This window comes from Chelonoidis abingdonii, chromosome 3, assembly GCF_003597395.2.
Source record: "Chelonoidis abingdonii isolate Lonesome George chromosome 3, CheloAbing_2.0, whole genome shotgun sequence".
NCBI classification, from domain to species: Eukaryota; Metazoa; Chordata; order Testudines; family Testudinidae; genus Chelonoidis; species Chelonoidis abingdonii.
In genome coordinates, this window is record NC_133771.1 from 217,447,315 (window position 1) to 217,472,796 (window position 25,482).

Here is a 25,482-nt window from a genome sequence, read left to right on the forward strand (position 1 = left end):
ATATATATATACCTACCCCTGGAAATTTCCACTACCTGCGTCTGACGAAGTGGATATTCACCCACGAAAGCTCACGCTCCAAAACTTCTGTTAGTCTATAAGGTGCCACAGGATTCTCTGCTGCTTCTTCTGAAACAGAGAATCATCCCAGGGCACACAGAGTGTGGGGCAGAGCTGGGAACTGATCCCTGAGCCTTAGACCAGCCCCTTCTCCAAATCCGCATCTTGTATCTCAAATGGCCACTTCCCCCTGCTCTCATCCATGAATAACCATCTCCGAAACACGTGAGAGAGACCTCTGGGCAGGGTGTGTGGGGGGTGTGGTGTACACACACACACACACACACACACACAAATATATAAATAAAAAAACAGGACAGGAAGAAAATGGCTAATTACATGGACAATGAGAAAATAAGTCGAATTTTATTTTGAAGTTTAAAAAAAACCCAAACAATTAAAGCATTATTAGAGCATCACTTCTGCTCCTCCTCAGACAGGGAACTCACTCTGGTACAGGAGTTAATATACCTACATTTCCCTTCAAATACCAAAGGTGTCTGGCTGCTGGGTCTCAGCCACCTGCTCAGGGTCACTGATCACCATATTTGGGGTCGGGAAGGAATTTTCCCTCAGGTCACATTGGCAGAGACCCTGGGTTTTTTTCACCTTCTTCTGCACCATAGGGCATGAGTCACTTGCAGGTTTAAACTAGAGTAAATGGTGGATTCTCTGTAACTTGAAGTCTTTAAAACATGATTTGAGGGCATCAGTAACTCAGCCAGAGGTTATGGGTCTATTACAGGAGCGCATGGGTGAGGTTCTGTGGCCTGCAATACGCAGGAAGTCAGACTAGATGATCATGATTGTCCTTTCTGGCTTTAAAGTCTATAAAGGGGAAGTGCTCAAACTCCTGTGAGTTTTTGGTCAACATCAGTCACATTGCTAAGAACTTATTCAAATCTTCATAGCCTACTGGCAGCACAAGACTTCCCAATGGGGCTGCACACCATGCATACCGCAAGACATGCAAGTTACTTGCTAATGCTGAAATCAGTGAGCACCAGACCCACACCTGGTGTAAACAGGCAACGCTCCGCTGAAGTGAGTGGATCAGCGGAGCTGCACCCAGTTCACATCAGCAGAGAGTCTGGCTGTCTGTGTAGCAATCCACAGGAGACATTGTACCCAGGTTGCTCTCCCATACTTGAGTTTGCTCTCATGGTGGTGCTCCATGGCCATGTGATGATCATCCACTTCCTTAATGAGCTGCAGGTTTCGTTTCTCTGCCTTCTCCAAGTCCAGCCTTGCCTTATCTCGCTCCCTGGAGACCTGTTCCACCTGGGCCCTGCAAGGACAGGCAGATGATGCTGACAGCACGACAATAGGCTTCCTGGCGTCCGGAGAGAAGCACCCCCACAGGGGAGCGCACGAGTGCCCACACACAGTTACGTCCGGCACACGTCTCACCTCGCCCGAAACCAAAACAAAGAAGAGCCTTTGTCGGCTCTAGTACAGAGACCTCCCACCAAGCAGGACAGGGAAGAGCAGCCGCCTTACTCTAGGTAGTGCAGTTCGTGTTTGTAGGAAGCAAAGGCTGCATGCTGGACTCCACTCTTGAAAACCATCAGCTCGTTGTCAAAGGCCATGGCCAGCTCCACCAGGCTCACTTTCTCCTCCAGGCTGAAATCCAGGCTCTGCAAAAACCCAGGAACAGCCCCCTGAAGTTCTCTCTCTCTCTCGAGTACACAACTGCCCCCTGCCCCCCACATTACCGGAGCATCTGAGCACCTTGCAACCTGAAATAGCACTTCCTGATGGGGAGCAGAGACGCTAAGTGACTTGCCCTGGGTCACACACAAAGTCTACAGGATAGAAGGGAATCGGCTCTCTCAAGTCCTGGGTTAGCACACTAACCACCGAGCCACCCTTTCTCTCCTACGTGCACACAGCAGATACCGCAGAGCAGTCTGACAGAGAACATTTACTGAGTAGCACTTGCTGTGCACTAGATCACTGGCTCATGAAGCCAGCCCTGTAGACGCCGGGACCTGGCCTCCACATCATGAACCCGACAAAGGCTGACGTTTATTCAAAACATGATCAGCAGCAGGAGGTCGCTGTCGTTCACAATCCCAACCACCGTCAGGTCGCTAAAGGAAACACCAGAAATATGCAATGCAGAACAGATCACAGCCCACAACAGACAGTCCTAAAATCGGACAATGTCTGCCCACATTTCAGCAAAATCATGAGCAACTGGACAAGGGAACAGAAGAGAGAGCTTTGCACATCTTTATTCCTGCTACTACATTATTTGTCTGGTGCTTGGGCCTAGAAGCCATGAGCACGGACCAGGACCCCTTGCGCCAAGTGCTGTACAAATACAAAACAAAGCGACAGTCCTGTCCCAAGATGCTGACAATCTAAGTACAAGACAAGAGACACCAATAGCAGTGACTCCTGTGGTAACGTTTCAAGCTGAATTACTTGCCTCTCTGTTGGAGTGCGACAGGGATAGTGATATAGGACCGAGAACAAGGAATTACATCTCAACAAGTGGTATATGCCCCTGAGTACAGACAGTCCCCCTCGATTCTGAGGCTGGCAGCCCATCATCAGGAGGCGCTCTGATATTTACCCTTTGGCTACAGATGATAGAAATCCCCAATGCAAATCTGGCATCTGCCACCCCCCTCCATTCCCCATAAGCAGGAAGCCAGAGGGCTCGCAGTAACACCAGAAAAGCAATTCTAAAATCAATCAATTAAGTAACGTGTAAAACCTTAAGAATCTCCTTGCAGTTTTCAACTCCTTCCTGGGCCCAGATGGAGAGTATATGCGCAGGACTCGCAAAGCCGCTGCCGTCATCGATGCAGGAGAAGGGATACAGACACGTGTAGCTGGACAGTAACGGCGGAGTAGCAATTCTAAGCCCATTCTCCTCAGAAGCCTGGAAATCAACTGAGAAGTCAGCCGAGCAAGGCATTTTGAGGCATCGAGAACACATGCTTCAGTCCTGCAAACAGACTCCTGGCATGTAATAAATACTGGAGAAGATGAAAACCCTCTGAGCTGAGAAGCAGCAGGATCTAGGTGCTTGGAGCCAGGAAGCCCCAAGTTCCAATCTCGGTGCTTCTGTGACATTGATATGGAATCTTGGGCAAACCACCCAGGCTCAACTTCTCACCAACGCCCTCCAATTCTGGGTTCACTGAGTTCTGAATGCTTAGCTTCGGACACCAAGAGCCTGACTTTTGGTGCTGCGGATGCTCGGCAGGTCCCACTGAACTCAGGGAGAGCTGGGGCTGCTCCACATCTCTTGGAAGTCACCTGGGGGGGTCTGAAGCTGGGCACCCAACCCTGCAAAATTAGAGGCCACTTTTGAAACTCTGGCCCTTTGCTGTGTGTGTCAGTTCCCAAGAGGTAGCAGAGCATCACGATACCAGCCTACACCACAAAGTCTCAGGGAGAATCAGCTGTGTCCGTTTGGCAGAGCACTTTGGAAGTGTCAGTCGCTAGATAAAGTGGAACTCATTTAGTGTGGGAGTGATGGAACAACCCCAAAACTAGGTTCAGATCCTGATGGGTCAACCCAGCCCCCTGCACATGTGAGGCAGACAAATTAAGCTCAGTGCAATTTACTCCAAGGACCAGATTCTGATAGCCAGGACATCTCTTCAGAGCCAGGAACATCTTGGGGTAAGCTAATAAAAGCGTGGCTAAAAGGGCACACTTAGGGCCAGATTCTGATACCCTTACTCGTGTTGAGTAGCACAGGTGCTGACTCCGTGGGTACTCTGGGGCTGGAGCACCCATGGGGGAAAAATTGGTGGGTGAGGAGCACCCACTGGCAGCTCCCCAACCCACCCCCTGCCCCAGCTCACCTCTGCCTCCACTCCACCTCCTCCCCTGAGTGGCCGCTGCGTCCTGCTTCTCCCCACTCCCTCCCAGTGCTTGCGTCGCAAAACAACTGTTTCACGCGGCAAGCCGGGGAGGAGGAGGAGGAATCCAACACCCTTGGAGAAGAAGCGGGGCCGGGGTAGGGATTTGGGGAGGGGTCCAATAGAGGCAGGGAGGGGGCAGAGTTGGGGCAGGGGGGGCACAAGCACCCACCAGCACCAACAAAAGTTGGCACCTGTGTTGAGTAGTGCCACACTCCTCGGACAATCCCCTGAAATCCCCAGCGAAATCCTCAGCCAAAAGATCTCATGGCCCATTTGTAAAGAGTAATGGTTTCCTCTGGTCTCCTTGACTCTTCCCCCACTGTTATGTAGTGGGCCAGCTGATTGTCTTCACCCTAGAAGTAGCTGCATTTTAGTGCTATAGTTAGTTTGTGAGCACTTGGGGATCCTTGAGAATGAAAAGCACCAAGTGTCAAATATTTATTGCTGTTATAGTAAGAAAACATTGACTAAGCCTATTTCCATGCACTAGCGAGATGCTCTCCCCATGAGTTTATGCCTGTAGCACATGGAGACATACCTGATCTAGTTCAAACAGCAGTAAATTTGCAGCATGGGCCCTGACACCATGCCAGGCACCCTTGCTACATACTCAAACAGCTAGTCCACGCTGCCGTGGCTTCACTGCTATTGTTATTCAAGCTAGCTAGATCAAGGCTAGTGCGGTTGTGTCTACAGATGCTGCAATCACATCTTGGATTGCGCTGTAGACATATCGAGAGTCAATAGAAGGGCAGGACGGCCCATAGTCCTGAAGCTGACATTATAATTGGAGTAATATTTCTTCATTCCAGTGGTGTAGGGCATCCCTTCTCTCTCCGGTCAGACAGGAGGCAGCTAGATGAGCCTGTCAGCACGTATCTACCTTGGAAGTGACGATGTGACTGCAGCACAGGCAGGGATACAGTGAGTAACAACAGCACAAATATGCACTGGCAGAGACTTCAGCATGGCCTAGCAACTCCAGTACATATCCGGGGTCTCCACAGGCTAGTAGGCTGTGTCTACACTACGCACCACTGGCACAGCCGTGTAGTATCTGGGTAGCTACCTGCCAGGTGAAATGCAGGCTGCATCCATGCTGCAGTGGGGAGCTACAGGAGTCAGGGAAAGGCTCTGGCAGAGCAGAGGCAGTGGGGAAAGTGGCCCAAATTCCTGGCAGCGAGGAAAGGACTCCAGCAGCAAGGAGGCAACAGGACACTACACTGCTCAAAAAGCAGCGTTTGAGCAAGTGGAGCAGAACGTAAACCAGAACAGCCTGTTTCCTTCACGCTCAGCACTCGCTCCTCTGTAAGGGGCAAAGTTTGGACCACGTCAGATACACTGGGGAGATTGGAAAGGTTTCCACGCGCTTCTGATGGGAGACGGACGAGTGATTCTCTTCCCCCAAGACACTTCTCTTTTATCACCTAACTCCTGCTGAGTGAGTCATGCCCTCGTCCCACCCTGCCCTCCACTGCAGAAGGCAGAATTAGGGCTTGTCTACACTGGCGCTTTACAGCACTGCAACTTTCTCGCTCAGGGGAGTGGAAAAAACACCTGCGCTCCTCATGGAGGTGGTTTTTTTAGAGTGCTGGGAGAGTTCTCTCCCAGCGCTCTGCCTCGACTACACAAGCCATGTTAAAGCGCTGCCGCGACCAGTGTAGACTAGCCCTTAGACATCTTTGCAGGGCCGAACAATCAGCAAAACCCACCAACTGCGAGGAGCCTCTTCCATGCTGAACAAAAGCTGCATTAATAGCTCCAGGACCAGTAGCAGCTGGGAACAAAGCTTGACAGCACAAACTACTTGAAAATCCAGACTCTTTTCACAGCAGTGAAACCATGGGTCTGTGAGGAGAAGCGAGATTGTGTGTGTGAGAGAGACTGTACCAGCCACCCACTGACTTAACTAGGCCATAATTGACATGTGGCTCCCTCAGCTCACAGACTGCTCACGTGACAGGTAGGAGAACAGCGCTATTGAAATACGCAGACTGCACAGTTAATACTCACACAGAGTCCAGACACTCAGGAGCGACGTTCCAACTCCAGCGCTAGCCCTGCCACGCTGTGCAGCGTGTGTGTTTCAGGGCATGCCCTTCAGGACAGGGATCTAATTAGACATGTGGGGCTGCACAGCGGGAACTGTGCTCTGCCCGGGTTGGTGCATAAAAGGTGGAGAGTGGAGAGGGTACCAGGCATCACCTTTACCATCGTCACCAGGCTGGACACAATCTGTCCTGATGCTCAGGAGGCCTGAGGCTGTTACACTCAGGCCCCATGACATGAGTCTGGTAGCGTAAGAGGCCTAAAAGCCCCCACTCTCAGAATGCACCCTCACCAAGGGCTGCCCCAGCTGGTGCAGAACTGGCATAAGGGCGCTGTGCCAGCCCCACTCCCAGCCCACAGCACAGGGATGTCTCAGCAGGGGCACCTGAGTGAGGGCACAGCCAGAACGGGAAGGGGTGTGGCTGGAGTGCACACAGCTCTGGCTAGCTCCGCTTCCCAGGGACCAGGAGGGGCTGTAAGCAGTAAAACATCAGGCAGAGCAGCCCTTCTTTGCAGGAGAGAGGGGCAAATCCGTCTACACTGGTAGCTGAGCTTTCCTTGGAACTCTGCTCAGAAAGCATCTGATGCGGAACACTGTGTTTTGTCAGGCACTGGAATGTGCCTGATCCAGACCCCATGGAAGCCAGTGGGAGTCTTTCCACTGGCTCCCAGGCTCCTAGCCAGGCCCTACATTGGGAGTTATCCAGGACTCTTGGAAGTCCTGCCCCGGACTCACCTGGTGATCCTGCGGCTGCCTGGGCTGTTTGACAGGCGTGGAAAAAACAGGAAAAGAAACAGGCCCGTGGCTGGACAAACCAAGTTCGAACTCCTGAAAGCTCACTCTGCCATCTCCATCTCTGTCCAGCCTACAAAATAAATCTTCCAGTTCCTGCAGAAAACCGTTAGGAAAAAGTCAGCAGACACATCAGCCACATGCAAGATCCCAGACACACTCACTGGAAATCAACATCTTTTTCAAAAAACAACCAAAAAAACGTTCCCTATTGTTCTTACACAAGGAACAGAATCTACACTAAGCCAAAATTAACCCTTCCACTTCTCCATGCCAAAAGAGACACTGCAGTAAATACAAAGGCGTGCAGTGACTCCATGTAGATACACGCAATCCACATCAGTTACTCCAATTAGGGAGGAATAGGGATAAAAACAATACACACCAGACACAGGTCATCACATTGTATTTACAAATGCACTGGGGAATCCGAGCTCAGCTCTGCAAACCAGCTACTTCACAGAACTAAGACTAGAATCTAGATTTCCTGACTTCCAGAGCTTTAGCTACACCACCCTCCCTACATCCCCATGTAGCCACTAGGCTAGGACAACTATGGGCTGACTCCATGTCATACATTAGTTTATATACCCAGGAGAGAGAGGAATTTGTGACAATGCGGTATTGTCAACACAGGTGTCTGCCTGTGTGGAGCACACTGCAGGACTGGGGCCAAACTGAGCAGAAGGTGCATTGTTAATTGGCTAATAAAATACTCTTTTCCCACAGATGGAAATGGATCAGATTATGCAGAAATGTCAGGCCAAGTACACACCACAAACTTACATTAGCATAACTATATCGCTCAGTGGTGTGAAAAATCCTGTTGACAGAGCTGCCGTCTCTCGCGGAGGTGGATTACCTACGCCAACGAGAGACAATCTCCCGGCAGTCAGTAGTATCTTCGCTAAAGTGATACCCTGGTGCAGCTGCGTCATTGCAGCACTGTATGAGTAGACAATCCCTTTGAGTCACATGGCTGGTAGAAATCAGTACTGAATTTAGGTTCTGTGTTTAAAGAGGATACTGTTAATTGCTTCATAAATATTACAGACCAGATCCTCAGCTAGTCAAGACAGCTCCGCTGAGGTGAATGGGGCTGCACCAACCTACACCAGCTACTGATCTGGCTCTATTCTTGAAGCATATCTGCAAGTGTCTGGAGACTTCACGATTTATTTTTGAAAGCCCTTTATCCTGATGATGTGCTTTTACTAACCAGGTTGCCTTCCCAATGGGCTCATTTCCATGCCGCCCCAACTCACCTCCTGCTCCAGCTCTTTCAACCCAATATTCTTACAGACCGTCGCCAGCTCGTGCTTGCTGAGGTACCCGGTGTTCCCTACATCCAGTTCTTCCCAGATGCCCCGAATCTGACCCTCCGTCATGTCAAAGCAAGGGCTGGCTGTCCGCCGAGGGCTGTCAAAAAGGTCAGGATTCCAGGTGCCCATTTGGCCTAAAATTATTAACCATGCATCAGTTATACTAACAAAGAGAAACTACTGTCCCTAATGAGCATGTGGGGCGCACCAGGAAGAGCTCACTACAGGCCTGACTCAACTCCAACCGAACTCAACGAGAGTCTCTCCCCTGCCGCCAATGAGAGATGGATGAGGTCCTCTAAGTACTGTCCCATGGCACTATTTTAAAGCCTCAATTTTTGGCAAAGAAAAGCTGCATCCATAGGATCCTGTATTCTAAAGATCAGGTGTGTTCATAGCATTTATTTTTAAAACCTAAGAATTTCTCATCAGGAATCTTAAATCAGATGCTTCTGATTCAACTCCAAACTTTGCCAAAGAAAATTCTCTGGCCACAAATCATATGTATCGTTGAGCGCACCAAAGATATCGAAGCTAAAAGGTGACTGGGATTAAATTTTGGATTAGACTAGAAAGGTAGTCGTAACCTTAATTAGAGAGAGCGCGCTTCATTTTTCATCAGTTCTGGGCTCCCTAATTAAATAGCAGGAGTTCATCTTGGACATTTTTAGAAGATTAACACAGCAGCTGTAGGAAGAACTGAAGCCTGTCAAAGCTCACTGCACTTCAGATCACCATAGCATCACCTCGAACAGAGTTGCGTCTACAAGCGAAGTATGATGTTGGTCTTTTCTAAACCAATGTTGCAAAAAGGAGCCCCCCCCAACAGATCCTCCTGGGAGATGGGAATCAAACGCAGGGTCAGCTCTTATATATATGGAGGTGGAGATATACTTATCTCACAGGATTCGAAGGGACCCTGAAAGGTCATTGAGTCCAGCCCCCTGCCTTCACTAGCAGGACCAAGTACTGATTTTGCCCCAGATCCCTAATTGGCCCCCTCAAGGACTGAACTTGCAACCCGGGGTTTAACAGGCCAACGCTCAAACCACTGAGCTATCCCTCCCCCCTCTTCAGGTGGGGGAACTGGGTTTCCAGTCACAAAGGATCTGAGCCAGAAACAATCAGAAAGCCTGTTAACCCCAAAGCATTTTACACAGAGGAGCACTGATTTTCTACCTTGTGCCGCTAACATTTCATTCTGTGATTCTTTAGCACTTTGCGCTTCTTCATCTGATTTAAGGCTCTGCAGAAACAATGTGCGAACAGGATTAAGTATCATAGAGAAATTCTGGTGGGTGGAAAAATGGGTTGTGATTTAGGGTAAGTGAGAAGGGCTAACATGAGTCATCAGAGACTGTTAACCTTTTAAAAGTGCTATTATCAAATCCAAAGTGATCATTCATCTATTATTTTTAGCTGTACATTTAATATGCAAAGCCTTGATGATAATTTATCTGTAACATCACAGCTCCACAACCCTATACATTCACCAATGAAAGACCAGGTTATTAACTCACTGTTTTGCATTAAAGGGTGTTATACTGACCAGTTCTACCACCTCTGGACAAGATTATCAAGAGCAACTAGTAATTATGGGACCCTCAATTATAGGGTGCCCATTTCAAGAGACATTAAAGACACACATGATTTTCAGAAGGGCTCAGCGCCAGCTCTCTGAAGAGCCAGCCCTATTTCATCCCTCTTCCCTAGGTGCTTATATGCCCCCATCACTACATGTTCCAGCCTTTAATGTCTTTATCCTCATCACCCTGGGCAGGCGACAATCCCCCTTGTATGGATGGGAACTGAGGCACAGAGAGGCTAAGTGACTGGCCCAAGACACCAGGAGTCTGCAACAGAGCTGGGACTTGAATCTGGGTCCTACAGCACCTAATCACTGGGCTCAGAAATGACTGGTCACTTACTTCCCGTGGGGTAAGACCAAGGGAACACACGGAGCCACTTTAAAAGAATGTAGTGTTCGACAAATGCTCTTTGTAAAGCCTTCAATCACTTTTTCCCTACACTCAAGCCAGTCTCTGCTGATCAATTTTTTTATGTTAAAAAAAAGACCGTTAAGGCAACTTACAAAAACAACAGATGTAACAGTGGGACATGAAGAATGTAACAACAAAGAACAAAACCGTTCTTCTAAAAGGAAATCAGACACCAGAGCAAAACAACTAAGTGAAGGGCCCTGAGTCCACCCCCAGCAGGGCTCGGGGGGGCAGACACTGTGTGCAGGGATCCACCCATGCAGGCCAGCCTGCAGGACGGGGGCCAAGACATGGCGCTGCATTTTTGGACCACCAGGGCAGCTCGGCCATGGGGGAGGGTAACATTTGTTTTCTCTCAAAATAGTTTTCCATCCAAGGATGAGTGTGTTCATGTTCTCCTTGCCCTGTATTTTTATTTTAAGAGAGAGTTGTCTCATAAAGCAGCATGTTCTAAGCAGCATGATATAAGCAATCTACATTTCTTTTCTTAGATTCTGTTATTGTCTTTAAAAATAATGCATCCAGCTGACTCATCAGCTGCTTTTCATTAACCAGAGCTCTCCCTGGAGAGAGCACAAGCAATGACAACCTGCATTCTCAACCCCAGGCCGATCCTCCTGTCCCACAAAGAGTGGCAAAGCTCCTGCGCATTAAATGGGTCTTGAAGCATGACATCCATATCGGGTCCTAGGTGCAATAGTTTAACTTACTTAGAACCCCTGTTAATAGCTCTTACAGGGTGACCTGCTCTTACTTTAATGGTTATTTGTATCACAGAAGCACCATCAGGGCACCACTGCAGTAAGTAGGAAGCAAGAGACAGCCTCTGCCCTGAACAACTGGCATCCTACAAGGACAGGACAGGACAGGGCGAGATGGGAAAAGGGAGGCCCGAGAGTGGAACTGACCTGTTCCCCCAGTGTCAGAAGTAGCACTCAGGCTTCCTGAGCCCCACTACGGTGCCCAGTGACTTCTATGGACATGGGGTCGGGCGCAGCGAGGAAGCCAGGTTGGAATGTCCCTGACCTTCGTCCATTACATTTCCAGCTGAGGACATTTCATGGATCAGATAAATGTTTTTCCAATAAATTTTATTTTCTTCTGTTTAATTCACTGTATGAAGGGGGAATCTCTTCCCACGGGGGTAACTGGAGAGGTAAGGTATTGCCGTCTGGCTACCAGCTCTGAATGGCAGGGACTCTACGTAGACTCTGCCATGCAAGAGAGACCCCCAGAGTGCCATACCAATGTCCAAATGGCACCTGTATCAACTCTGCCTGGCCCCTGTGCAGCATTCTTCCTATGACCCGCTCTAGCAGTGGCTTTGTAACCCATGCTGACCCAATGCAGATCGACACTCCTCAAGGATTGCCACAGGCAACCCATCAGAACAGGTGATACCACCATGAATGCGGCCTTTTGTTTAAACATTATTTGCAATCAAGCAAGAAGGCTGAGTTAAATCTGGCCAGCCTGCTCCAAAGAGCGGGGGAATGAGTCATTCCTACCTCCACACTCTCTAGAGATGCTGAGCGTCTCAGCTGACTTTTCACACTGGCTTTAAGTTGCTGATCTTGTAAATACTTGGTGGTTTCCACCTCGGTTTTTTGCAACTCTGGCTTTGTCCAGCGGCCATACCACTTAGCGCCATTCACATACTTGGGCTTGACATCATCTGGGACAGCTAGGAGGGAAAAAAAAAATCAGTCTCAGTCTGGGACACACAGACGTCTAGACAAATTCTCTTTCAAACTCTGCTGCTTATATAAAACAAACAAACAAAAAAAAAGATCTTGCAGCTCACACTGAGAATACAGACGGCTCCTGCCACAGTGACTTTCACTGTGGAACTACAGCATTTCTCCCTTGCTTTCCTCTAAATGCCAAATAGCTTTCTATTAGGACACAGAGAGAATGGCCAGTCTGAAGAGTGACTCATTCTGCCCTTTCCCCCATTAGGATTCACACATGTACCAAGTAAAGAGAGATAGTTCCCCCTTTCAGCTGTTATTTAAGCAGCAACGAGCTTTGAGTAATGGTGTCCCTGATCACATCATCATGTGCAGGGACCAAACCTGGGACCTCAGGATCTTAATGCAGGTGTCTATTGCCTGAGTCAAAGACCCACGTGTTAGCACGTAAGCAGGTAGCAGACTCAAACCTCTATATATGGTGTAACCAGAGGGAGACAAAGTATAGGATATGCAAGATAAATTGTAGAGGCTGATATTTGCTGGACTCAGCTGTGCTTGTGTTCTCCGGTATTCTAGCTTTCTGGGTCCTCACATAGCCCTCACCACCGCAGCACCTGAAAGCTTCACAATGGTTTTTATTCAGACAGCACTCAGCGAGGTAGGGAAGGACAGTCCCTACCTGTCAGAGGGGGAAGTGAGGCACAGGGTAGATTAAGCGACTGGACCAAGGTCATGCAGGAAGTTTAGGGCAGAGCTGGGAACTGAAGCCTGTCTCCCCAGTTCTGTGCCCTACCCCCGAGGCCATTCTCCCAGCCCTATTACAAGAGTATTCCAGTGTTTGAAAGATTAAGTGATCCAGAGATTTCCAGGCTGGAAGGGACCAATGTGACCATCTAGTCGGACCTCCTGTCTGACTAACACAGGCCAGACAACTGTCCCCAGTGATTCGTGCTTCCAGCCCACCGCTTCTAGACGTAACCTTTTCCCCCATTCTAAACAATCCTCGCTCTCATGCACTGGGTGGGAGAGTGTCAAAGCTCATGTCCTGCTGTGCTCCACCAGTCTCACACACCGTGGTTCCGTTGCCCATTTGACTAGTGTATGGCACAGTGTGTATCCAGTCCTGCCTCGACAAGGAAAACCAAGGAACAGCTGGGCATGCTAATGTGACACATACAGCCTAAAGCTGTGCATGTTCTGAGACCCTGCTGCATCCCTTGCCATCCCAGAAAGGAATCACCTGGGCAGGTGGCAGGGTACCGACAGAGGATATTTGTCTGGAAAAGCCCAGTACTGACGTGATGAGTGGGATTTAACAATCCTGAATTAACCCTTTTGTTGCTAGCCCTCACTTTGCTGAAGTTGCCAGGTCACTCAGTGCAAAATTCTCACCCCACCCTGCCAGAAAGCGTAACAATTAGAAAACTGTCTGTCTTAGGTACTGATCTGGCCCCACCATTGCCTCTGTCTTGGACACTGGTGCAACCCCAACTAGGCTGCTGTGTCCAGTTGTGGCATCCATAATTCAAGAAGGATGCTGATAAATTGGAGAGAGTTCAGAACAGAGCCACGACAACCATTATAAGGCATGTTTTCCAATCTTTTAGTGAAAGACTCAAGCAGCTCAATCTACTTGGCTTATCAAAGGCAGAAGGAAAGGGTGACATGATCATCCAGTGCCTACCTAGGGAACAGAAATTGGATAATAAAAGGGATATTCAAGCTAGAAGACAGAGGTCTAACAACCTCTACCAGCTAGAAATTGAAGATTGACAAATCCAGACTAGAAATAAGGTGCAGGAGGTCAGACTACATGATCACAGTGGTCCCTTAAGATCTAGGAAGGACCTATTGTGGTATCTGAGCACCTCACCGTATTTAATGATTTATCCTCAACACCCCAGGGAGGTAGGGCAGTGCTGTGAGCCCCGTCTTACAGACAGGGAACTGGGGCAGAGAGACTGTGCCAGAGCAGGGAATCAAACCCACGACTCTCATTCCAGGCCAGAACCCTAACCACTGAACCATCCTTCCTCTCTGTCTTGGCAATTCGTAGATGCACCAGCAGTTAAGGCCTTCAGCTGGCAGCAGAAGAAAAACCCGAACGACCAGCTGCAAAGTCTCCCAGCACCTGGTTCCAAGTAGCTGCTCTCCTCGTCGGAAATGCCCAGGTCAATGTTGGAGGACAACACTGCCACGAACCCTTCTTTAAACTCTTCAAAGTTAACCTAGTGGAGACAGAAAAGAGGCTGAATACGCACATCGGGCCTATGGTCAGACACCTGGGGCGGTCGTTAGTATTCAGCTCAGACTCACAAGCCTTGTTTCGTACTTCTGCTGGGAGCCTGCAATATGCAGAAGCAGTGCGCTGTCCTCCTCCATCAATCAGAGATAACCTGGGGGTTCGCCTCAGCTACCGTGGTGTCTGATAGGAGACGTTGGGTGGGGACCTGTACTGTCTGGGACCCACTGGCTTCCTCTGTCTTAGGCATCAGATACCAGGCTACTTGGACTCAGTCTGATGCATGATAACTAGCGCTTCTTCTCAGGGGCCACGGCTACACTAAGGAAAAACAGGGTGTTTTAAAACATATGCTAGAGAACGGGAGTTAACACCTAATGCAGACAAGGCAGAGGTCAGTTTTCAGATGCATTAGCTGCTCACAGTAAGCCCTGGGGGAGTCAAGGGTTTATCCTGGACAGGCATCTTGCTAGAACTAGCATCTGATGTGTCTACACTAGGGTGTTAACACGTTGGCTAGCACACCTTTTCCCTAATGAAGCCAACACCAAAGGAAAATTGCAATGCTACATATATAGACAACAGGGTCTGATCCTGACTGAGCCTCAGAGGCATTACCACAATACACGTAGCAGTATATAATACATACAACTAAATATTGACTGAAGCTAAAGAGTACATAAGCAGAGCATGGTGTTTTCTGTGGAACCTGCTAACAATTCACCCCCTACTGCCTGTTGCACTCCAGATTCGTAGCTTTCAGCCCTTGATGCTGAGAACAAAACATTCCCAATGTGAATTACTGCTAGATATCTCAGAAGCAAACAGCTTGAAACAGTAGTTCTGAGAAGCATTCACTGACCCGTCTATCTAAAGGGAACGTTAACGCGGATGTTCTACAGTGATTATTTAAAAGGTTAATAGAGCACACTATTTCACATCTGGTCATTTTAGCAGAAGCATTTCGTACTTCCATTGCTGTTAGATGCAGTAACAAATATGGGCACATCTAGTTGCTGGGACACAGAACTAGCTATTCAGCTCTTTCCCCTCAGTCCAATCCCCACAAACATGTTGGGTCCCCTCCATCCTTGCAGTTTTTTAAAATGCATTGTGTTTGCATCAGAGCATCCCTATGTTCTCAGAGATCTCACACTAGCAAACTGATCATGTTCAAACATGCATGCAATTAAAGTAAAACAGAAGACAGTCGTTGACATACTTGGAGAGAGAGAGAGAGAAAGTGTGAGAGAGAGCAACTAAATTCATAGAATCATAGAAATGTGGGGCTGGAAGGGACCTCAAAAAACCATCAAGTCCAGCCCCCTGCATGGAGGCAGGGCCAAGTAAACCAAGACCCTCCCTGACAGAGGTTTGTCCAACCAGTTCTTAAAAACCTCCACTGATGGGGATTCCACAACCTCCCTTGGAAGCCTGTTCCAGAGCTGAACTTCCCGGAGTAGTTAGAGTGTTTTTCCTGGTAGCTAACCTAAACCTTCCCAGTTTCCTGTCCTGGGATGCTACAGATTAAGCCCATTACTTCTTGTCCTACCTTTAGCAGACATGGAGATCAAATGATCATCATCTGCTATATAACAGCCCTTAACATCTTTGAAGACTGGTATCAGGTTCTTCCTCAGTTCGCTTTTCTCAAGACTAAACGCACCCAGTTTTTTTTAACCTTTCCTCATAGCTCAAGTTTTCTAAACCTTTGATCATTTTTGTTTCTCTTCACTGGATTCTCTCCAATTTATCCACCTCTTTCCTGGAATGTGGTGCCCAGAACTGGACACAGTGCTCCAGCTGGGGCCTCACCAGTGCTGAGTAGAGTGTGACAATTATCTTCTGTGTCTTACATACCAGACGCAGAACTGACCCCTGCAGGACCCCACCAGATACGCCCTCCCAGTTCAACAGTGATAACTACACTGATTCTTTCAACTAGTTGTGCACCCACCTCACAGTAATTTCATCTAGATATTTCCCTAGTTTGCTTGTGGGACTGCATCAAAAACCTTACTAAACTCAAAATATAACATATCTACTGCTTCTCCCCTATTCCCAGGCCAAAAACCCTGTCAAAAGAAGGAAATTGGGTTGGTTTGGCATGATTGGTTCTTGACAAATTCCTACTGGCAATTCTTTATAACCTTATAATCCTCTAGGCTCACAAAATGACTGTATTTGTTCTGGTATCTTTCCAGAGATCAAAATTAAGAGGATTGTTCTATAATTTCAGGTTTGCGCTTTGTTCCCCTTTTTAAAGCTAGGTACTAAATTTGCCCTTCTGCAGTCCTCTGGGACCTCACCCACCCCCAGTGAGTTTCCCAAGATAATTGCCAACAGTTCCAAGATTAGGAACCAGCTGAAACTACCCTAGGATGAATTTCATCAGGCACCACCAACTCGAATACATCTAACTCAGCTAAATATTCTTTAATCTGTTCTCTCCCTATTTTGGCTTGCATTCCTTTCCCCCTGTTAATACTGTGTTGAGTGTCTGGTCACTCTTGCCCTTTTTAGTGACAACTGAAGCAAAAGAATCATTAGACACTTCAGCCTTCTTGACATGGTCAGTCATTAGCTCTCCTTCCCAGCTAAGTAGAGGCCCTACACTTTCCTTCATCTTTCCCTTACTCCTAATGTATTTCAAGAACCTCTTCATGCCTTTTATGACCCTTGCGTGGTATAACTCACTTCGTGCCTTGGCCTTTCTGATTTTGTCCCAACATGCTTGTGCTGTTCTTTCATACTCCTCCTTAGCAATTCATTCATGTTTCCCCTTTTTGTAGGATTCCTTTCTGATTCTCAGGTCATTAAAGAACTCCTAATGGTAACATACTGGCCTCTTACTATTCTTTCTACCTTTGCTTCACTTCAGGTTAGCTTGCGATTGTGCCTTTAATACTGTCTCTCTGAGAAACTGCTACCTCTCCTGAACTCCTTTATCCCTTAGATTTTCTTCCCAGAGGACATTACCTACCATTTTTGTGATTTTGCTGAAGTCAGCCTTCTTGAAGTCCATTGTCCTTATTATGCTGCTCTCACTCCTTCCTTTCCTCAAAATCATGAAATATATCATTTTATGATCACTTCCATTCTAATTAAATAATAATCCATCTATACCTCTGTCTCTTCTGCTGATAACAGCAGAAAACGCATCTGTTTCCTTGAACTGAACAGGGAGCAAATGTATGTAACCAAAAGTTTTGCAATGGTTTAAAAAAACCCAAACCCATATGTGATATCATTGTTTAGCTATCTTTCCTCTCTCAGTCCTCGCCGCAGGCAAATCAAGTCAGCATCTTTGGAATGTTACTTTTCATAAGCTGAGATAATTAGCCAATCAGAAGTTAACAGTTTTGTTTACAATGATTTGGGGATACCTATAAAAAAGGAAAACACTAACAATCACCCAACAACTGCGGGAAAATTCAGAAGCGCAGATTTTGTTACAGACTCCAAAAAACTTACCCCAAACCTATCAAAAGGTTCACAAGCCTGGAGCCTATTTAAAATGGCACCAGACTGATTCATGGTTCTGCGCTGAAACCATGAAAGTTTCAGTTCATCCTAGCTTTACGTTTGTTTGAACTCAAGAGTGAAACTCAGGGGATGCAAACTCAGGTACACCAACACTGAAAGCCAGTTTGTACAATCTCCTGCAAGAAGAAAACCCTAGGGCAAAATCGTGACCCCACTGAAATTAATGGGAGCTGTAGCGCGGACTTCAAACACGTCAGGCTATTGCCCTGAGTTCTACACAGCTGTAGCTAGGCCCTACACCATCTGACTCTCCTCTTAACCTGTAACGGAGAAGCTGGCCTAACCCGCCTAGCACCACCAGCACTCAGAAAACATGTGGTGTGTGTCTGTCTCTCCACCCATCACGTACAAATTGGGGGTGCTGATGCCACAGTTACAACTGCATCTGAAAGGTCCTAAGAAAAGTGGTAGAAATTACTAGTTTTTTTTCTGGGGAGGTGGCCTTTCACTGTGAAACTATACAGCGTCACCGTTTATTTGCCCTAGATAGAATTGTCTGTCTATGAAGTTTTGGTTTTCACCCATTTTTTATACGAAGAGTTTCAAATCGATTTCTTGTTGAGCTTGGTCTGTGGCAGCTTCATCATTTTTTGTCCGCTTGTCTCTTTTGAAAAGCAGGGCTTCTAACAAAAACTGGGTGAGGGATTGGTTTGGAGGAGATCTTCACTTTTGTTAAATAAACACTGGGTAATGTCCCTTAATTTCATTCATCAGCCCAGAAAAGGAGCATGTCAGCAGAGCAGACACATAAAATCTTTGCCTCGGGATAAAGTCTTCTCTGTCAGCAGCTTACTCACGCCCCTCTCACAAACAGCTCCCCCCCCAGACCAGCCCTCATCCTCTGCTTAAAAAAATTGAAAACTAAGGAAATGTAGGCAGAAAAAACTTTGTTGTGAAGCAGCCAAGCTTGCCCTTGCCAGCCCACACACCATACTTGACACAAGGCTACAGAAGCAAGGAAATGAGACGTTAGGCCACCGAACAGTCTGTAACCCTGGCTCCTCGTCCCACCGTCACAGCCCTCACCACATTGACGGTTCTGTCTCCGGGCCACGGGAACGGCTCCCACGGGGCGCTGCTCTCCATGCTGCCTGCAGAGCCCTCACTACCATTGTGCTTGCAGAGCAGGAAGAAGAGCTCCAGCTGGAGATAAGTTTTACAGAAGCAAACCTAGCATCACAGGAGCGTTGTTCATTTATGCCAGCACCCACGAGACACAAGGTGTTTCCAGCCATTGGAGGACACACAGCCCATGGGCCCGAGGCACTCATGCCAAGGATGGACAGATTGGGGGAAGGGCAACAGGGAGTTCTTTTATATAAATCTGCTAGATTTGCTGTAGGCAGCATGACAGAAGCAGAGCTTTAACAGGGACTTAAATGCACACCGTGTAGGGCCCCCTCCACACCAACACAGGAGGAAAACGGGACTTCGCTTCAAAACCATGTGAAGTGGGGACAGCAAGGAGGGAGAAGAGGACAGACAGATTTGGGGGAGGTGGAAGGGAAGGAGAGAAGACACAAACAGCAAGAGAGACAGACAGACAGACAAAACATACAGGCAAAGGTCAACTCTGCCAGAGCAGTGTGTCAGTCAGTCCCGAGGAAGGAGCTGACTCAGAGAGCCTGAATCACCTCACGTAGAGGCAGAAAACAGGGCAAAGTGACGCACATAAGATGGCCTCATTTCTTGCATTAAGTAGCTCCTAAACTGCACCCCCTTTTCTAGTGTCTCTCAGGGACAGTCCCCCCCGGCTATCCCCTAGAGGGTCAAAGCCTCCAGCATACATATATCACCCTGGCGCCTCTGCTCCCACATCTCACTACACCCTGATCACAGGCGTAGGTGGAAGGAATGTATAACTGCCGGGAGGAAACCCAGAGGCCTGGAACGCACCGAGCTTTTCCCCGCCAGCTTGCTGTGGAAGCCAGACTTCTGACTCCTGCTTTTCCCTCAGTGAAACCCAAGTTTCTCTGCGCACAATTGCAGGGAAGTGTGACTGACTGCTGGATGGCGATCTACTGCCATTCATAAACTGACTGGACCGTTTAGTCTAATGATGCTTTTGTCAGCATGAAAAATATAGCATAGCATTTTAATCACAAGAAAACACTGGGAGAAGTGGATTGGGGTGGGAGGCAAGAGGGGGAGCATGTTCCACCTACCCCAGTATAAAGCAATCTGCTATTTTTTCTTCTCCCTTCCTCCCTCTCCTCACAAGAGTTCCAACAATTGCAATTCTTTAGCTGAGCTAACATGATGCTCTAGAGAGGGCCTGATCCAAAGCCCACAGGAGGCAATAAAGCAACATCATTGACGTCAACGGGCTTTGGATCAGGCCCATTGGGACTGTCCCAGATCCACTGGGAATCAGTGGCTTCAATTCTAAAGAGATTAGAGTGACAGTATTCTGCGATCCTATCCTTTTCCCGAGCCAGGCAGTCCTGAAGGAGAACATGGGTGGGAGCAGGGAGCAGAGGCATCGTTCACACTGCTTGCACTGGTTTAGGGCTTGGCTACATTGGCACTTTACAGCGCAGCAACTGTCGCGCTCAGGGGTGTGAAAAAACACACCCCTGAGCACTGCAAGATGCAGCGCTGTAAAGTGTCAGTGTAATCAGGGCGGCAGCGCTGGAAGGGCGGCTCCCAGTGCTGCACTCTATACCCGTAAGGGATGTGGTTTACGTGCAGCGCTGGGAGAGCTCTCTCCCAGCGCTGCGGCTCTGACTACACTCACACTTCAAAGTGCTGCCACGGCAGCGCTTTGAAATTTCTAATGTAGCCAAGCCCTTAGTTACATTGCTGCAGTCCCAGGTGGACACTCATTTCACTTTGATGGGCTGATTTTGCTTGAGCGTAACTGCCTCCGGATCAAGTCTTAACTGACTCAACCATGTTTGTCCTGATGTAGGAGTCCTTCCACGCAGTCTTTTGTACTAGGTTAGATACACTGATGGTAAGATTCCATTTTAAAGCCTCATCTACACTGTAAAGTTTTACCAGCATAAGTCTGTCGATAGGAACATGGGGACCACCCCTGCCCCAGCCAACAGAGCTATGACAGCAAAACGCCCAGTGTAACCACAACGAGACCTACAGAAAAGCACTTCTGTCACATAGGTAACATCCTACGGGGAGATGGGTAGCTATGTGGGGAAAATTCCTCCTGTGGGTTTATGCTGCATTTCCCCTCGAGGGGACACTACCAGCAAAGCTACGTAGCCTAGGTCTGTAGAGTCGACAAGCCCATAGTTGGACCAGTATAACTTTATGTGTAGACAAGCCCCAGTACTCCTCCCACTAGCACTGCCCCAACAGGGGCAGCTAGAAGAGCAGCAGTGGAACTGAACTGGTGTGAGCTGGAATGGCAGGGGTGTTACATGCAGGAGCAGCTGGGTCCTGGATGCCATGTGCAGCAGGGCAGGAGACACAAGCCATCTTTCCCCCATCTCATCTCTCACGGTGCCCAGTGCTGGGTACTACAGAGGAAGGTGTAAGAACCCCACAGTAGGCACATGTAGGCACAGCAGGAGTCCCTGGAGCTGCCAACGCCCCCCTCCTCTCCATGCAGCCAAGCACTATGGCACAGGTGAGCACTCAGGTAAGGAACTTCTCTCATCAAGACAATCTGTTGTTGGGTTAAAGGCGTCCACACTTTTGCCCAAGTCCCACAAAAACAGATGTTAATGTTTCTAAAACAAGAAGAGTTGGGACAAAGCCATTAAATAATACAGGGCCTAACCCAGCCCAAGTGCTTTCCAACAGCATGTGATCTACACAGTCAACCTAACCGCACAGCTCTACTATTCATAGCCAACAAGCTTTTCATTCTGCCTCTTTTAAGTCAGTTTGCTCCACTTCACCTACAGACCCCTGCCAGCAGTTACACAGTCCCGGGCCAGAGTCTGAACTTGTGTCCATCAGTGCATAGTTCGGCTAAAGTCAAAAGAACCCGCACTGATTCATGCCAGCTGGGATTCCGGCATTTTAGGTACAGAGAGACCTGTACTAATCTGTGGTATTTAAGAACTTTCTGAGTTTCATTTATTTATTTTCACATTCTCTTTGAAATAAATTAACCTTTGCACAGCGGAGCGTGTAACTGCATTCAGTCACATACAGCTACTCACCCTGGCAAAGCAGTTGCGTCCCAAGAGAGTTTGCAGAAGTACTGGCAGCTGCCTCTCCAGATGGAGCTTGCGGCACAGCTCCGTCAGCTCCTCTTTGTCCAGATACCCAGTGCCAGTGGTATCGCAGCTGTTATAAACATCCTTGAGCTGGGACACATACTTGTTCTCTGCTTCCTCGCCCATCCCACAGCATACTGCAGCCAACCTGATGGGAGCCAGTAAGGGCGCAGAATGAGCAAGCCTTGCAAATGTAAGGCATTAAAACGAAAGGCTTTTATCCCCTCCTGCTACCCATCTGGCCCCACAGAACCAGCCACCCCAAAGCAACATTCTGCCCTAGAAAACTTTGGAGACTTATCACAGCAAAAAACACTCGACTGTTTCCAGACAACAGCGACCCAGATTCTCCACCAGAAACCTCGCAGATGCTAACACGGAGGAGAAACAACCACTTTACCTCCGCAACAGCCATGCACAGGACTTGAAACACTCGGAATAGCACAACTATGGGATCTAAACTTCCCCTTTCACTGCACCGGGATGAAATCCCTGGGACAGGAGATCACAGCACTGGTAGCAGCTGGTGCCCTCAGATCTCCTGTCCCAGACATTTCATTCACAGACTATGGTGACCTCTGATGGTGAGACAGGGAAAGGGAAAAGTCTGGTCCCATTGTCCTACTGTTCACAGACAGCAAGGCCCCAGAATAATCAAGACCCCATGTACTCAGCAGCATGCTGGACTTTGCAGCCGGGAGAACCATGGGCACAGAGAAGTAAGACAGTGTGCTGTGAGTCCCCACCCCCTCGTGCTGCCAGGCAGGAGACCCCAAGACAGTGAAAACACGTAACACGCGTTGCCCAGACCCGCAAGGTCCTAGTGCAGTCACGATGGGCCAACTCACAGAGCATTCCTGGTGGCTGCCCGGTGAGAGGAGGGGTAGCTCCACGCAGCCCATCTTCTAGTCAGAGGAGAGACACTGCAATGGTGTGACGTGGCCACACAGCTGATTCAGGAGGAAAAGCAGATAAAATGGCCGCCACACAACAGGACAGGGACCAGAGAGGTTCTAGGATCCCCACTGAGACTGGTCATTAGGCTGAGGTCAGGCAGGACAGCAAGGAAAAGCACCGCTTTGATGCCAGCCAAAGGGTCAAGCACAACACCACGGCAGGAACCAAAATCATGAAGGGCTCTATGGGCCACAACAGACACCTTGTGTTGTGCCCAGATAGAGAGTTTCTGTTTAAATGCTCCCTTGGTGAAACACCCTACAGCTGGAAGGCACCTCCTTCCGCCCTTGGGCTATCACAGCATCCCAAAGCCTCACCCAAGAGCCTGCACCCCCAGCCCAGAGCCCTGACCCCCCTCCCACATGGCAACCCCCTGTCCCACCCCAGAGCCCCCTCCCACACCCTAAAGCGCTTATTCCCAGCCCCACCCCGCAACCCCCACAGCCCAACTCTCTGCCCCAGCCCTGAGCCCCTCCCACACCTCAAACCTCTCATCCCCAGCAATGTTGGGTCACGGGAATCAATAATTGTCTTCAACTGGTCACCAGAAAAAAAAGTTTGAAAACCACTGCTCTAGATGACCCAGCCACATGGTTCTAGGCACTGCACAATCACAACAGAGCCTGTCGCTGTACCAAAGCGATGACAGTCTAAGTATTCAATGACAGACAACAGGCTAATAAAACAGGGAGCACCAGGGCACAGTGAGACAATTACAACAACACAAGGGATGCATGACACAGTAGTGTTGTCCAGGCTGTCCCTGTTCCGTGTATAAATCAAGGACTTCGGTTTCCATTTCTGGTGATTCCGCAGTGTCTGCTTACATTTAGTACTTTATTCTGCAAGTATCCTCATAGAACCAGATTATTCACAGAGAAAAATACTACTCAATGTGTGTAAGGGTGGCACAATCCAGACCTTAATGAGCTCTAAACTCACACTAAGGAAAATCAGATTTACCATGGAAATAAGGGAAACTTCCATAGTTCTGCAACTTCAGTCTCATTCAGCTCCTGTCCCTACAAACAAGTAGAGGTGTCCCCCTTTCACATGCTAGATGTGAGAAGAGGGTTGCCAGACTGCCCAGGATACTCATCAACAGCTGTGTACATTTATCTGCAAAAAAGGCAAACACACACCCACCACATAACTCAGCACAAACTCTCAGGTCAGAGCCTGAAGTGGGATTAAAAGAAACCAAATGAGCACTGACTGTTTTGGCTGCCAACCTTGAAATCTCTGGAATTCTCCTGGCATCTTGTCCTTTACATGGACTGTTTTCCACCCTCCCTCTCCTCCCACTGAAGCTTTTCTACAGAGGCAATAGCAACTATGAAGCTAGAGGTGGGAACAAAGGAGCCAATATTGTGTCAATAGGAGTGACTCAGAGATGAGGCTACAAAGAAATTCAGTGCAAAACAGTCAAATAGAAGGAAGAAAAGGGAAAATTTAAGCTGACAAAACCAAAGCAATTTAGGGTCCCTCTACATTAGTGAAGTGACCTACCCTTAACAAGTGCTGCTGACAGTTAAGCCATTTTTGTTTCTGATTCTCAGGGACCTGCTGCTGATTTCATTTATCAGCAGTGGGTCAGCTTCCTAGTGTACAGAGGCCCAGCGCACCATGTGTAATGGGGTTGGAACTAGACTACCCCCCCCTCCACATACACACTAGCCATTTTTGACCCTGTTGAGACACAGTTCACAAAGGAATCAAGCGGACAAGCAATCTCAGCAATAGATCATTTCTTTTCACCATACACATTCCAGCTTCGCACTGCAAGGCATGTCCTTGCGTTCTAAGGACCCTTCCATTCAGGCAAGGCATGGGGAAAACACAGAATGGGGCAGAAACATTCCACCTTCTGGAGGGAGCATGAAGCACTGATCAAAGAGTTAACATGAAAACAAGTCAGAGCAATTGTACTGAACAATAGCTAGGCTTACACATCCTTAAAGATGCAGCAATGTTTCCACAGAGACAAGACTCAAGGATTGCGGGCACAACCTACCTCAGGGCTGTAATCACCACAGTGAGAGAATCCACCGCATTCCAAAGACACGAGGGATGGAAAGTTGGAGGCTAGAACTGCCCTGTCACCAAACTGCACAAAACACCACTCACAAAACCAAACTACTCTGCGTTCTCACTTGCCTCTGCTGCAGCAAGCTAAGACCGCTCTTTCCAAAGCCCTGGTCCCGCCGTGGATCCCCAGGTACATCCTGGGGTCCCCCAGTGGGGAAGGGGGGCTGTAAGAGTAGGGCCTGAAATCATCTGATGGTCAATAGGGAGTGACAGCAATACAAGCTGTGAACACGCACATGTACTGCACAAACAAACCCTCTTCCCCAGTCACTTGAGCCACAACACAGATCACGCTGGAACCCACCTCAGCTGCAGGTAACGTCGCGCCCACCCACCTATCTCAGCGTCTGGTGCTGCCGCCCATCACCGGGGTATCTGGGCGCTCTCGGGCCTCTGGCTCCTCGGCTCCTGCGGGGGGGAGGCCGCGGGGGGCGGGCGAGGGAAGGGGCAGCGGGTGATTCCCGGGCACAAGCCGCCTCTCAGGCCCCCCGGCAGTGACTCCGGAGCGGCTCCCCGCCGGAGCGCCCCGGGGTGCGGGGCGGCCCCTCACTGCCGCCTCCGGGCGCTCGGAACCCTGACCCGGTCGCGTGCCGGCAGGTGCCCAGCCGGGACGGGGAGGACGCGGGCCTGAGGGGCCGGCTTCCTGCCCGGCCTCCC

General features: G+C 48.8%; 1 protein-coding gene across 4 annotated transcripts in view; it reads right to left on the minus strand.

Annotated features, from left to right (window-relative positions):
• The window catches only part of NINL (ninein like), a 52,992-nt gene extending 27,510 nt beyond the window's left edge, over nt 1-25,482 (minus strand). For all 4 annotated transcript variants that reach the window (XM_032770561.2, XM_075064551.1, XM_075064549.1 and 1 more), the window contains exons 1-10: nt 25,130-25,482; nt 21,724-21,928; nt 13,937-14,033; nt 11,620-11,795; nt 9,291-9,357; nt 8,055-8,245; nt 6,733-6,885; nt 2,786-2,953; nt 1,561-1,697; nt 1,208-1,348 (exon numbers count right to left, since the gene is read on the minus strand). In XM_032770561.2, the coding sequence (XP_032626452.1) occupies nt 1,208-1,348; nt 1,561-1,697; nt 2,786-2,953; nt 6,733-6,885; nt 8,055-8,245; nt 9,291-9,357; nt 11,620-11,795; nt 13,937-14,033; nt 21,724-21,906 (1,313 nt within the window). In that variant the 5' untranslated portion in view covers nt 21,907-21,928; nt 25,130-25,482. The remainder of the gene's footprint in view (nt 1-1,207; nt 1,349-1,560; nt 1,698-2,785; nt 2,954-6,732; nt 6,886-8,054; nt 8,246-9,290; nt 9,358-11,619; nt 11,796-13,936; nt 14,034-21,723; nt 21,929-25,129) is intronic.